Source organism: Dryobates pubescens, chromosome 21 (assembly GCF_014839835.1).
Source record: "Dryobates pubescens isolate bDryPub1 chromosome 21, bDryPub1.pri, whole genome shotgun sequence".
Classification (NCBI taxonomy): Eukaryota; Metazoa; Chordata; class Aves; order Piciformes; family Picidae; genus Dryobates; species Dryobates pubescens.
In genome coordinates, this window is record NC_071632.1 from 15,082,824 (window position 1) to 15,098,343 (window position 15,520).

Below are 15,520 nucleotides of genomic sequence, written 5' to 3' on the forward strand. Positions count from 1 at the left end.
CAGTTTCTCTTGCTTCTTTTGTAGTAGCTAAACTCTATCCCCTTTTACCCTCCCCACACCCTGTCTCAGTAGGTCATGTCCATGTGTATATTGTCATCCACAGTAGGCCTGCCCTGTGGAGGTGGTGGTACAAACCCACCACTTAACAGAAATGTCATTATTTATGTACAAATAATGTATATCAACAAGCCTGTTATTTCTACTATTGGGTCCTCAAGAGAAAAGTTTTGTTTGCTCAGAGTGTTTTTGGATCATGAGTTGAGCAGCCATCAATTAGTTTTCTGTAGCCAACAATTTCCCTGAGAGATGAAACAAACTTGAATCTGATGCATGTTTGTAGATAGACACAAGGCATCAGGAGGAGCACCACAGTCAATCTCTATAAGGATTCTGGACTTCTAGGCAGTATGACATTACATTTTTTATTTTGTCATTGGTCCTCCTCCAGTGCCATCATTGGGAGTGCTGGGCTCTTTGGAACAATTTGTAGTTTTCCTTAATGGTCTTTTAAGGTTCTTCAATAAATTTCATTTGGTAGGATGACTTTTAATTCTAGTAATATGTCAGCTTGCCAAGGGAAGGGAAGACTTACATCTGAAAGTTGCCATGTTTGGTGATTTGTACTTCTTGTGGGTGTTTTACTGTCTTACTGTAGATCTTTTTTGGTAGTTAACTGTTTACCCACTAAGACACTGCAATTCAGAAATGTTTCTTAAAACTGAATGAAAACTCACTTAAGTTTCTCAGATCCATTCTTAGACATCTACAGATGCAGTAGGCCCCTTTTCCTTTCTCTTAGTTCTTACTCTTTCTATGAAACACAGTTGTAATCAATATACTGGATTTTTCCTTCTTTGTTAGGTATTGGTGGATTTATGGTACGTCAGAGAAGTCGTACGGGTCAGGGAAAGACTAAAAGATGTCTCTCCAGGAAAGATTCTTCTGGATCTGTTTCTGAGCAGTTACCTGGCAGAGATGAAGGTAAGTGCAGAAACTTCCAAATTTTTAACTTCAAAAGTTTTTTCATGCTTAATGAATAAAAATAATGCAACTCATCCACATAATTCTTTACTATGAAGGTAGTGGAACACTGAAACAGGTTGCTCAGGGAGATGGTGGAGGCTCTGTCCCTGGTGACATTCAAAGTCAGGCTTGACAGGGCTCTGAGCAACCTGATCTAGTTAAAGATGTCCCTGCTTACTGCAGGGGGATTGGACTAGGCACCCTTTAAAGGTCCCTTCCAACCCACTGCATTCTATGATTCTATGAGTATAGAATTCCTTCCAGACATGTGCTATAAAGAAAAAAGGTTTTTGTGTTTCTCATGATGGCTTTATAAATCCAACTGAAAATATGAATTCCTTCATACTATTTCAGCAGTGCCCATGATTTACAGGGACACAACTGATGAGGATATAAGGAGTGCTGTACAGTGTGCAAGCTCTCTAGCTTAGCTTTGACCAGTAGAACACAGAAAAATGTGTAAAAAATGGGGTAAATTTAGAGCAATCCTCCTCCTGATGAAACTTCCACCAGACATAGTCCTGATCCAGAGGTGTCTTCTGGACATTTAAATGTATCCATTCATGCTCTGTGAAGCCCTGTATTAATGAGCTCAACAGGGTGCTGTTGTTGAATGAAGAAAAAATGCCTTCTTTTTTTCAGCTGAGTTTCATAAGCTACCTCTGTGATTTATCTTATGAAAAATTATTGTAAAACATATTCTGTATTAATTTGTAATCCAGAATGATTTTCTAGGGTTGTCTCATATCCCCCATCAGTTCTTGTCTTTTTGCAGGGCTGAAGAATCCTACTCTGGTTTCTCTCTTCATAGCAAAGCCATTTTAATGCCTCTGACACCATAGTGCTCAGTAGATTGGGCACCTAACAAGAAGTCAGATTTTGTTTATGGACCTTCTTTTCTGGGTTGCTATGTGTGATTAGATTAAATTACTTCATCTATCTGTGTTTGTTCACACTATCTAATCTAAAAAATATTGAGTTATCATTAAGGTGAGATATGGAATATATTCAGTTCAGAGCGTCTCCTATGAAAAAGGAGGCAGCTGCTTCTATAGGTTAGCTGATACCATCGCAGAAGACTCTGGCCTTTGATTTCTCCTATTATTCTCTCCTGTTTGTTTAGCTATTGTGGTTTTAACCTTTCTATAGCCAGATAGTCTCCTGTTGTATATTTTTACAACACAGTGAAGACTGGATCTTTACTGCAGTATCCAGGTACTATTAAAAACTAATAGTTAAGTGTTGGCCTTAAGCACATTTGTAGGACTACATTATGAAGCCAACAAATGTTTCTTTCTGTCAGCACAACCCAGTGTTCTGTCTAGGTCCCCTGTTCAGAGGGGGTGTTGTAGCTATGCTTTTCTGCTTTCAGCGTAGTAGACGACATTGTTTCAGGTAGGGCTGAAAGTGTTGCTTTTGAGTTTTTCATTTCTATGGAGATCCCCAAATAAACAGAAAAAACCAAAGTGGCAAAAACATTCATTCCCCATTCTGGGTTAACAGTACAATGCATATTGTTAAAAAGTGGTAATCCTAAACAATATTCTTCAGTTCAAAATTTGAGCTTCTTTTTGTCTGCTCAGGCACAGCTGCTGAAGGAAAAGACAACTCAGAAAATCTTTGTATGTTTTAAATCATCGTAGCCTGCTGAGGGCCTGCTTCCCTGCTGCCAGTACTCGTCAACCTTTACCATTTTTTTTGGCTACTCTTGTCGTGTTCCAGTCCCTTTCTCACTCTCAAACAATGCAGAGGTCACAGCATGATGAGCCTCATTCTACTTGCTGTCCTCTGAATATGATAAAGAGATTATTACAGTATAAAGCATATCTGACTTTACTACCACAATAATACAGTTTCTTAAATAACTTCCCAGGGTCATTAACTTCACATAATTAGCATTGGCACGACAGAAGTAGCAGGACTGAAAAAGTTCTGCTTTTACCTGCAATGTTTTACTTGGTCTGTTGAAATAAAATATTAAATGACTGATGAGCACTGTGTGCTTCTGCATTTAGTAGAAGCAGCGGTGCCACTTTGGAATATAATAGCTGAATAAATGTGTAATTTTTCTTGAGGGGCTTCACATTCCAGCCAGTTTGGTACTTATATGGCACTTATGGTACTTATATACTTGTGTTTAAAAAAAAAAAAGGTTTTTACTTTTGATTGGAGAAGTGTTAGTGAATAAAAGTAAAGGTGATTAATAGGTAACTCAACATTGATGATATGAGAAATACTACCTCACTGGGGTTATCTTTCAAATATCTGGATGAATGGCACCTCTAATTTATCTCAGATTACTGATTAGCAAGATATGTCAGATATACTGCCACTGTACCTTCAGAGCAAAATACTGACTGTTTTACTTATTTCTGCCTGAATGTTGCTTTTTAGGGTGGACAGAACAGCTGCCAGACACTCCAGTTGAGGAGTCTACCCCAGCTTCTGAAAGTACTGAGAAAATAAAAAAGCGATACAGAAAAAAGAAGAACAAACTTGAAGAAACCTTTCCTGCCTACCTGCAGGTAAAGTTGGTGCTGTGCTGCTTGTCTAGTTCCATTGAAAAGCCTGATCTTTATGTGTGTTGATTCAGAGCAAACCAGCAATGTTCCTTTTCTCATTTTCTCATTAAAATGAAATAGGTTTTCTGTGAGGAATGTTCCTCAGTCTGTACTGTGTATTAGGTGTGTTATACGTAGCTGTACATTATCTTACATCTCCAGTTCGCTGGCATTATTTCTCGATGTATAGATCTCTACTTATTCAGGGAAAGGAGGCAAGGGGGGAAGGAAGCCTTGCTTTTTTTCTCTGAACTGACACATATTTTCAGCATTCAGCTCTGTCTGAAGCTGATCATGCCATTTTCTCAAGATACTGATTTTTCATTTCAGCAGGTGATAGGACATGCTTTGATAGGGAAAACTTGTTTTCCTACAGTTTTGTGGGTTTGTATGGCTGCATCTCCCTACCACAATAATCTCTGCTCTTTCCACCCCATTAATTCTGTGATGTCCCTAGCAGGTAAGAGGTCAACAGTCATGGATAATAACCAGGATATCAATGATGATCAAGCAGCTTGCCTGGTTTATCTGTCTCTCGATGAGAACATTATTTGGCTCACTCTTCCCAGCCATCATTTTAATGAAAACTTTATTATCTTGTAGATGTTCACCAAACTCCATGACATATACTATATTGGGATTGAAAACAAAGAACTGTCAGAGACACTGAACAATCTCTGTCTAAAAATTTCCTAAGCAGGGAAGTGAGTTGGAAAGAAAATACTTAAGCAACATTTCTTTTGGATGAATAAGGATAAATCTTGTTTTCTTAATGCGTGTTTTACTCCTTTAAAACAGGGAATATTTATTATAGTTTTCTTTTGCTCATGTTGGAATAACTGATACTGAAAAAAATCTGTCCTTACCATTATTTTTAACAGCTATATCCTAAATTAAGATTTTGAAAAATTACATGAAAACAGAAAAAAAAATCTTATATAACATAAAAATTGTCTTGAAAATGTGATAGGTTGTTGTCAAATTACTGAGTACTGAGGCTTAGGTGAGTGATAGCTGTTATGTAATCTTTTAAAAGACACTAATGTAAGTTAAACATCTTGAGGTGTTTTGTTACTGCAGTTCAAATTTAGGATGATTTAGTGATAACTGTGTGGCCCTCCTGGAATTTGGATGACAGTGCACTTGCATGTTTCCTGTAAGCTTTTTGTCTGGCCTTGATCAAGTTGTCCAGTACCATACCCATTCTTCAGCTGTCCTTTCTGTGCAAGGAGAAATATTCTAAGTACTGAATTCTTGTGATATATAACCACACTGTATTGGTACATGGTCTGTGTCACATATATGCAAGAAGATTCTAATCTTTCTATATAATTTAAGGTGTGCATTTAATTATACAATATTAATAATGTAGCTACCTCAGGTAAGTTGTACACCTCATAGCCTAGAAGAGATGCTGCCTTACTGGAAGGCATGAGAGATTGAGCCTGTTTTTATATTGATAGTAACTGCTGGCTTTTAAGTTTAACTTTGTTGATAACCTAGGGTTTTTTTCAATAGACAGAGTTTTCTTCCTACACTAAATCATTCTGTCATCTTTGCAGGAAGCTTTCTTTGGGAAAGACCTACTAGACACCAGTAGACAAACCAAGATGAGCCTAGATAATTTATCTGAAGAGTCACTTCCACTCTCATGTAAAACAAATCTGACCACCAATTTCCTGGATCCTTCATCTGACCCCCTTCTTAGCTCAACCTCCACTCCAGCTCAGGCAAAACTGGGACCTCAAGGTATGCAAAGTTGAAGTTAGTAATCATTCATTAGTTTGAATTAGTTGTTGCAACTGGGTCTTTCCCACTCTCTTTTCCACTTTCCTTGCAATTTTCATCTGATATATTTTTCAAGATTCTGTCTGTTTGGCCTTGTAAAGTTATGTTGGTAATCAGTGATACTCAGCTCAAGGGCTCCAGCTGTTTCAGAAAGAGCAGTGGATGGCACAACAATTGGCACTTAATGCAAATCTGGGGTTCCATGACTATAAGCACCATGTCTATAAAATCCAGGAAAAATTAATTCTGTATCAGAATACATACAGATCCATTATGGGAGACAACAGAAATACTCTAATTAAAAGATACAGTCTAGTGACTATTAGTTGGATGACTGTCATTCAGCTTATATTTCCTTTAGTGTTTTAGATTATTTTAGGTTGCCAGCATCCTTGGAATTTTCGGTTCACCATGCCCTTTCTGAACGTGAGTGCCCTTTCCAGGTACAGTTTGTAGCCTGTAGGCAATCTTGCTTTTGCAATTGCAAAACCTTACTGAAGTTACTGCTGAGAGTTTTGCAGATAGCTGAAGGGTTGTAAAGTGCTGCTGAGAGGGTAGCTTCACACAAAGGAACAATTGAAAGCTAAAGCCTTGCTGTCCCCTCCAAATTATTTTTCCCTCTGTTTTGCAGTATGTGCTGTTAGCTGCAGGTGTCTACCATTCTTTGGGGTTATTTTTGGGTTTGGTTTCTTTTTTAATATACTCTTACTATTTCTTGTGTGTATTAGTTTATTTATGGTTAGTGTTTCAATTCCTCCTCACTACTTTTCCATCTGAAAATATTTACACACATTGATACAATCTCCCCTGTCCAGAGAGTCATTTGAAGAAAGGTCTCTTCTTGGTGACTGTTACCCAGTGAAATCTGCTGGATAAAAAGCAAAAGGCTGCATTATAATTAACCATTGATTGTTACACAGTTGAAATTGTGAGTAATAGGGAATGCAAAAGTGAACTTACCTTGAAAGGAAAACCACTGCCCATGGAGTGTTTCAATTGGTTCCAACACTACAGGAAGATATGCTGAAGTAGATGCTCTTTCACCTCAGTGTTCTTTTGAGGCTAGAGAAATGGAGATTTGAAGTCTTTGCTGGGCTATCTGAATGCAAGATTCAAGTCACTAATGGTCAAGTATTATGGTAGTATGAGGTCTTAGAAATACATGAACTTGGAAGTTAATGTTCTGTTTTTCTGAAGCTTTAAAGGAATTTTTAAAGAAAGTGTTCTTTATTCACAAGCCAAGTTGTTAACATGTCATTTCCTGTTCTCTTTATCCAGAAATAAAATGTAACAAAGTGGTTCTTGAGAAGTAAATCACTAGCAATGGTTTTGGTGGATAACCTACTATCTTCCCCATGTTATATATGAGAGACTCAAAGGACAGCCTTAGGAATGTTCTCAGCAATTGTCTCTCAACTGTTCACATTTCCAGCCAAAACTGTGTCCAGACGGAGCTGTTTGTTGTAGTTGGAGTGCCAGCGGGTGAAGTCATCTGCCAGTATCAATCAGTTCCAGGGCAATTTTACTTAACTCTTTCACTGTAACTTTGTGGGAGACATTTTCACAATAGCATCTACATGTGTGAGAGAGTTTGATTCATTTTGAGTTGTACAGAGCCTGGTAAGTTGCCTAAATGCTGCGCTAGTGACAGTTCCCTCTTCCTTTCTGGCTGGTAATACAGAGGGGCTGGAGGTAGCAAGAATGGCCCAGAGCAGCTGTGGTATTTTCATTGTTTTGCTACAGACCTGGCTTTGGAGCAGGAAAAACATGAGCTGCTTTATTCACTGCACTGGCAGGCTGTAGGACTGTGTTATTTTCCCTCAGTACCATTTCTCACAACAATTGCTGACTCCTGTGAGAGTCCTTGCTTAACTGGATAGGTCTTTTCCACAAGGAAAGTGTTCTTCTCTTGGAAACTCCACTTGTTTAATCTCAGGATTAAGGGTTGGGTATACTTGTTCATCTTCCAAAGAGTTCTCCAGCATCTAATGACATTATCCAATCTACTATCTACTTTGCTTTTCAGTATGTGCACAGGGCTGATAGGGGCTTGAACAGTGACAGGTTTATTGTGCTCATGAACTAACTACATTTCTGGGACATATTCTCTGACTATTTGCTCTTAGAGCTTGGTTTAAGGGTAGCTGAAGCTTTTGCTAGATTGCAGTAGTGATTTGGATTGGCAGAGCCAGCCAGAAAGGGGTTGTGGTGTCCTCTGTTTACTATTAATTTCTAGTAACTATGACTGAAGTGAGCTTTAGGCTCCTGGTCTTGATTTCTGCCTGGCAAAGAGGTTGCAGTTTTTATTTTCAGTTACAAGACTCATCTTTCCTGTGTTTTTATAATGTGGTGGCACATTGCGAAGTGTGTTCTGCAGGGGACCAACCCTCAAAATTCTTTCCAAGACAGTGCTAGAGCAGAGTGGAAAGGCATGCCTCTGGGAACACAGAGCACCAGATCTCCAGGGTCTCGTTGGCATGGGTGAAGTTAGATTTGGTGATTGGGATCTGTTGCATCCTGAGTGGTCTGATGACTGTCTATATCTCTCTTGAGTTTCTTGATCTGGTTGTCCCTGGTGAAAAAGAAGCCACTTACTGAGGTGTGTTCTGTGAAAGCTCTGGTAGCGTAATGAAATAGCTTAAATTCAGTGTATTTTTTCTAGGGATGCTGGAAAAGTCATCTCTTCAAGTAGGGTCCCCAGAGAATGCTAAAGAAATTCTTCCTAGACAAAAGGAGGGGAGTCATCTCAGTCCCTGTGCAACTGATTCAAATGCTGCTGTGGGACATTTTATAACTAGATGTTCTGCTGCCTGATCAAACATCTTAGGGTGGCTGCAGCCTTGGGAGAGGCAGTTTTATTCATTTACAACCTCATTAAAAAAAAAAGTAGTAAATATATTGGAGGAAATAGAATCATGAGATAGCAGCAGAACTCTTTTAGAGATCCAGCATTACAAGCAAATTATTTTCTTTTTTGCTTTGTCTTAGTTTTCATCTTCATTCTAAAAGAGTCAAATTAATGAGCAGTATTGAGCTATTTATTTGCAGCAGATGTCAACCAGCTATTGATTCTGATGGGAGGCAGCTGACTAAAGTGATTTAGTTGTTTCCAAGATAATATTTAGCACACATGGAATTAAAATGAGGAAAAAAATAGAAGAAGAATATGAAAATATGCTTTACATTAGATGTCTTATATGAGACTTCTGGATCCTAGAGTCTCTCCCTCTGCTGTCACCAATACTCAGCGTTCTTGTAGACTTAACAAGCTCCATTTTGAAAGCAGGTATCTTGTGTTTTTTTCCAACATACTAATCTCATCAGAAGGCCATTACAGAATTTGATTGCCTTAATAGTTAGGAGCCCTCTAATCTGAAGCCTGAATTTATTCATGGCTGGTTAGTAGCCACGGGTTGTAAACTCTTCAGTTATATCTTTCCGCTTGAGCTCTTTCTAGCTACTTATACAATATAATTATATTCAAATTAGAAGTTGGATTTTTAGGGACTGTTCCCAAGCACATTACTAGAGGCTGTGGAGAAAAACACAGTAGCATAAAATGCTACAGAACTAAAGGCTGCTCATTCCATTCCATTCCATTCCATTCCATTCCATTCCATTCCATTCCATTCCATTCCATTCCATTCCATTCCAATACAGTCTTAGTGCTTCCTTCACAAGGACTTTTTACTCCCTGATGCCTGCCTGCCTTCAAGTACGAATTCAGGAAAGTTACAGAATGGTTAAAGTCAATCATTTGCCTACCAACCATCTGAAGTCATTAACATTGCCCTGCCGTGCCTGGTGTTAGTTACTTGCATAATTAGACCATGCTGCCAGGAGGAAGACAAGTATCTCACACCAAAAAAAAAAGCAAAACCCAACCCAAAAGCAAAACCCAGAACAAAGCCAAACCCCAACCAACCAGGTTCTGTTTAAAACCTTACATTTCATAGCATTTTTCATCAGATACACAAAATAACTGTACCCACAGTTTGAGGCAAGTTTGTGATGCTTTTTAATACTCCTACTGGTATCAATAGGAGCCATATTCTTTATATAGATGAAAACTGGTCTGCACTGGCAAATTGATCCCCTGAGTCGAGTGGCAAACATGATTTAATGAGGATGGTATCATCTTGTATGCATTACAAAGGATAAAAATAAAGAATAAAAACTGCTAAGTGAAGAAAAATCCTTCTCTTTGGCTTTCAGTAATAGTAGGAGGGAAAAGGTTGCTTCTGAAAAACAACAGAAGGAACTATCTAATTCATTGTAAAACTCAACAGCTTGGAGAGTGGAGAGCAGCATCATGATATAAGTAAATCCGTGACACTAGTTGTCTGAATTAAGCTATAAATGCTTTCCTGGGGCAGCTGGGTTTTAACAGTGGGAAAGATACTGGTATATGTGTGAAATCTCTTTGTTCTTCGACTTCCTAGTCCCTCTCCAACCTGCCCACATTTCTTTATTTTCACTTTGTGCATTCTGTGATTTGTATTAATCCTTTCTCTCTGTTTAATTATATATGTATTTGCCAGCTCATCATGTTTCATTGGTCTGGCAGAGATTGCTCATGTAGTCACAATAGTCTGCAGTTGTCCTGAACAATATTTTTCTCAACTTTTATTTCTCTTAACAATTTTCTTCAGATGTTGCACATCTGTAATAGTCCTTAAAAAAGCCTAGTTAATAAAACCAGATGGGCCATTTGGATTAATTTCTCTCTAATGGATTATATGTCAAGAAGATAATCATATCCAGAATTTATTATTTAATATTAAATAATTTATTGGTAGGCCCAAGCCAGTTTTTCCTAGACAATAAACAAACATGAGATTTTTCTACCTCTGGCTGTTCTCACTTCTTCAGGATTTCCTCTGATCTTAAAAATAGCATCTCAATTGTTCGTGGGGTTTTTTTCCCCCCTTACTACAGTGTGTTAGTCTTACATTTTAATTATCTGTCAGGGTGCAGTAACTGGTTGCTCTGTAGTCTTAGGAGAGATGATGGTGGTAAGAGAAGTAACTGATTACTATTTTTATTTCCCTGTTGAGCTGCTGTGAGCTGTGTTCTTTATAGAACCTACTTGTTGACTTCCACATTGACAGACCTCTCTGTCTTAGAGGTTGCAAGTTCTTATTAGATGTTGGGGTTTTTTTCCCTATGTCATACAGTCTTTCTTCCACATGACTGATGGCATTATTAGTTTTACTCTACTGGAGAAAATACTAAACAACCTAAGCATGTGAAGGTGACTGCAGTACTGGATGAGAGGGGATGCTAGTCACAGAATGATAGGGGTTGGAAGGGAACCACTAAAGGTCATTGCAGTCTTTCAGCTCAGAGTGACTTGCAGTCCACAACATACTGTAGAAGGCCCTTGTAGCCTGGTAGATAGGTGTTTGCTGATGTACTACAGCTTGAGCTATAAACTCAAAGTCATGTCTAAATGCCACGACTGATTGATTTCATTTATTGCATCTTACACAGGTAGCACCGATGATCCTTTAGCCGATCTTTCTGAGGTCTTGAACACCGATGATGATATTCTTGGGATACTTTCTGATGATTTGGTAAAGTCTGGAGATCATTCGGGTATGTATGTTTATAATGTCTCTCCAGTGTTTGTTTTCTGTCTTTTTCCTCTTAAATGTAGCTGTATTTGTTGTGTTGTATCTATAGGTTATGCTCTAGGTGATTTCAGATACAATTTTCATTATCTTAAGAATGTCTTGGTTTGAGATGATTTTGTTGTCTTCTATCCAAACAAAGAATAATCCCCAGTCTTTTCAACATTTTATTTTACTTGGCTCTTTGCTTTGCTGCTTAAGAGAGAATAAAATGTAGCTGCTGTTGTCTATCATACCTGCATAGCTTTTTTTCAGCATGCAGCTTTTTCTTTACTTTTTTTGTTTTGTTTTGTTTTGGTGTTATAATCATCCATTTTATCTGGTTTGGGTCCTGTAGGTCTTGATTTATGCACTTTCCAGGTTGAGAACTCACCCTCCCCATTTGGTAAGAAACTAAACAATGGATGATCCATGGTTAGAAGTAGTCATCTTTCCTAGTGGTTTTAGCTGAGAGAACTGCATGTGTAGAAACTAGTACTCCTTTTTGTTGTGTCACTAATTCATGCCTTCATTTTCCACTCTTTCTGTGGTGTTTGAGTCTAACACGACCTATGAATTCTGCACTCTACATGTAACTGCATAAAATTTTGCTTACAGCTTTTAAAAACCTTCCTGAGTTTTTGTGTTTCACAATACAAACCCATGCATTTTCTTGCTGCCACTGTTAATTATATTATTACTCCTAGTGGTAGTGTGTAGTTTTTATCATAGTGGTATCTTTTGTAGATTAAAAACATTTTAACAATGTGAGTATGCTAAAGCATGAATAAACCAGCATCAATCTTTTCGTTTCCACTGGATACTGATTCATCACTTTATGTAAAGCACAGGTTGGCAATAAGTAGAACAGCATGTTTCAGTATTTTAAATGTGGTTTTATTTAATATCTAATACAGAAATATATTTTATATACTGAAGTGTGAAGTTTTGGGTTTGTTTTGTTTTTCCCAAGATCTTTCTCTTTTGAGAGATTTATTGACTTGTCAAGGATGTTAGGAAATTTATGCAGTAAGTTATGTTTTCTCAGCACCAAAAATCACTTGGTCTGGAATTTTCAGTAGTCATTTTTGAAACAGAAACTTCTATAACTTGTTTGATATTGACCATACTTCAGTAGCTATTTCATGTGATTTGCAGTGAAACTTAAGGTACATGCAGATGAGCCATGTTGACTGCTGGTGTGACTGCTCTTTAAAAGGTGAAAATTAGTGACAGTGGGGCTGTATACTGAAGACTATACACTCAAAAACATGTTGAACCTGGGCTCAGTAGTCTTGTTTCACATTCTTCCAGTTGCATTCTGTTCAGTTAATGTTCCTCAGCCAATACAGTAACCTGGAGGTAAAGAGCAAGTGGCTTTGTTTACTTTTTCTAATGTAATTTTTAAGGTTTTTTTGTCAAATTTTAGAAAGTCTTGATTTAGTTGAGAGCTCAGCTTTAGGGGAAAAGAAAAAATAAAAGGATGTTTTATTCTCTTTATTCTATACCAATAAGTTTAACTCTTTATGTCTAACTGGGTATTCTTTCTTCCTTCAGCTGGATTGGATATTGGTCCCATCTCTGATGATCCTTCTTCTCTGCCTCAGCCAAATGTCAACCAGAGTTCACGGCCACTGAGTGAAGAACAGTTGGATGGAATCCTCAGTCCAGAGCTAGACAAAATGGTCACAGATGGTAATTTATTTTTGTCCTTGATCTTGATCTTCTGGAAAACTTGTATAGAAATCTTCACAGTTTTTATCAAATAATCTATGTTTTATAGCATACCTATTTGGACTTGGCTGCAAAATTAATTTTTACACATTTTTTGATGATCTCTCATTCTATGTTGTCTTTACTTTGTCCAGGTGCTATTCTTGGCAAACTGTACAAAATCCCAGGTATGTATTCTAATCATTAATGTCTTTTATAAAAACTGTTGTGGTTTAACCCCAACCAGCAATTAAACATCACGCAGCTGCTCATTCACTCCTTCCTTTTGTCTATGGGTTGGAGGGGAGAACTGGAAAAAAAATTGAAACTCATGGATTGACATAAGAACAGTTTAATAATTGAAATAAAGTTATAATAACAATTACACAGTAGTAGTAGTAATGGCAAGGTATATAACAAAAAGAATGATCAGTAACACCCAAGAGAAGAGAAGTGGTGCACAATGCAATTGCTCCCCATCCACTGACCAAAGTCTGAGCACTGGTGTGCCCCTCCTGGACCGCTTCCCCCAGTTCATATACTGAGACCCTTTGGCTGGTTTGGGTCCCTCCCAGGTTCTTGTGAACCCACTCACTGGCAGTGTAGGAAACTGAAAAATCCTTAACTCAGGAAGAGCACTACTTAGCAACAACTACAACATCAGCGTGTTACACCCTTATTCTCACACTAAATCCAAACCACAGCGCTGTACCAGCTGCTAGGAGGAAAATTAACTCTATCCCAGCTGAAACAAGAACAATAATACCGTGTGTAAACAATGCAGCCAACTCACACATGCTGTTTTTGCAGAGCTAGGAGGAAAGGATGTTGAAGATTTGTTCACAGCTGTATTAAGTCCAGCAACCACACAACCAGCTCCTTTGCCACAGCCTCCACCTCCACCACAACTTATGTCTTTGCACAGTCAAGGTAGGTTCCTTTGTTAATATTAAGAACAGCAGTGTGGTCGTCAGAGGTCTGCATCTTTGAAGTACTGAAATTAGGACATGCCTTACTTTCTGCTGTTGCTAACTGGTGGAATCTGCCCTTGTTAATTTATGAAATGTTATTCTAAAACTGTTCTGAAGGGAGTTAAGTGATTAACATGCATGTAAATATTGATACTAGGGAAGGACAGTTACTTTAAATTCTTCTGAAATATCGGACCTTTTATTATAACTGACACTTCATAGTTCTCAAATTTGTCTGTAATAAAGTGTGTGTCCTCTTCTGATTACTTCTGAGTACCTCCTCAAGGGTGAGGAAACAGTTTGTGTAACAGTGACTTACTGAGTCTTCATTCCCTGTAAGAATTCAGTTCAACACATTAGCTGCCCAAATAACAGAGAGAAGGTTAAGTGATTTTTAAACGTAGCTGGGACATTATCATTTATTTTCTTTGTTACTGCCTAAGTTATCATGAGTTGCTAGAACATATTCTTGCTCTTTTATGGAAAGCAAGGGCCAGATTGATTTTATTTGTTACCAGTGGAGCGTTATTGGGTTTTTTTAGCAGTGTGTATAAACATAATTAAATGCACTCTTTTCTCATCAAACATCACCTCTAATGGATTTTCTCTGAGCTCCTGGAAAGAGTGGCCGTTCTGTTATACTGGTACTGCAAAAAGTAGTATGCAAATCGATTTCACCAGTGAATTAATAAGAAAAATGATGGGTTTCTTGCTTGGATGAATTTCCATAAAAAGGAAAGACTTCAAAAAGTCTTAGAAAGGAGAGAGTTTAAAGCAAATAATGAGGTGATTTAAAGCAAAAGATAATAAAGATATCATTGCCTGTTTCCTAGTTACTTGAGTACATGCAGATAATCTTGGAGAGCTCAAATACTGAAGTTGTTTAACTTCTCCCTGTGGGAACTGCCACAATTACAAAGTTTTAGATTTATAATTTGGTTCAGTTATGGTGTAGTGATCCACATGTTTCTGTGAGATAAATGCTTCAGTAATAGGGAAGCCTGCATCAAATTTCAGCAATTTCAGTAAAATTAATGCTCTCTTCTTATAAAGAGGTGTGATCCTACAGTGCAAACCAAAAGCCTTGAATCTCCACGCTGTTTGTTTGTCAGATCCTTGCAGCTTCTCTGTGCTATTTAGCAGCTATAACAAAGATGTTCTCTGGAATTTTACTATTTATTTTTTTATCCAAGCTATACTTGCTGCCTAGTGTATGTAACTTATAGATTGGAAGACAGTCTACTAAAGCAGGAGAATGATACAGTATCATCCTACAGATGCATCTAATTTCTGAGCTACTTCTGTGCTTTTAGGAGAATACTGGAACAACAGTTGTAATTGCACTTAAGTGACAGGGATTCAAGGCCAGTGTTAATTCTGTATAGGAACATCTGCAAATACCATCTGCTGGGATGAATCTGCCTGTGCCACATTTGTAATATTGTAATCAAATAAATTTTTCTGCATTTGTACTGCTAGGCTGGACATTTAATTAGAAAATGCTGATGCTCATTTGACTAGATTTATCTGTTTCATTGTTTACAAATCAGGGAGTTAGCAGATAATGAGGCTTGCTTTGGTACATGGCTCAGAAGAGGTAGGTAGCTAAGGATAATTCTGCAAGGACTGAAAAAAGCCTTCTTCACTCATCCTGCTTGAGTCTGGCTATAACAAATATGACAGATCATTAGACTTTTAAGTATGTACCTCAATATAAAGCACAGTAACATAGCACAGACTGCCACAAAAGTTTTGGAAATCTATTTTTAAATCCTTTTTTTTTTTTTTTCAATCAACAAAAAAAATCTGTGCACTATAAAAGAATCCTTTAAGGTTGTAGGGAAGCAGGGTA

General features: G+C 37.7%; 1 protein-coding gene across 1 annotated transcript in view; it reads left to right on the forward strand.

Moving 5' to 3' along the window:
• KMT2C (lysine methyltransferase 2C) overlaps window positions 1-15,520 on the forward strand; it is a 184,585-nt gene that overhangs the window by 134,232 nt on the left and 34,833 nt on the right. The window contains exons 24-30 of the mRNA XM_054171155.1: window positions 862-981; window positions 3,418-3,548; window positions 5,147-5,333; window positions 10,866-10,970; window positions 12,542-12,679; window positions 12,853-12,885; window positions 13,508-13,627. Of these exons, the coding sequence (XP_054027130.1) occupies window positions 862-981; window positions 3,418-3,548; window positions 5,147-5,333; window positions 10,866-10,970; window positions 12,542-12,679; window positions 12,853-12,885; window positions 13,508-13,627 (834 nt within the window). The remainder of the gene's footprint in view (window positions 1-861; window positions 982-3,417; window positions 3,549-5,146; window positions 5,334-10,865; window positions 10,971-12,541; window positions 12,680-12,852; window positions 12,886-13,507; window positions 13,628-15,520) is intronic.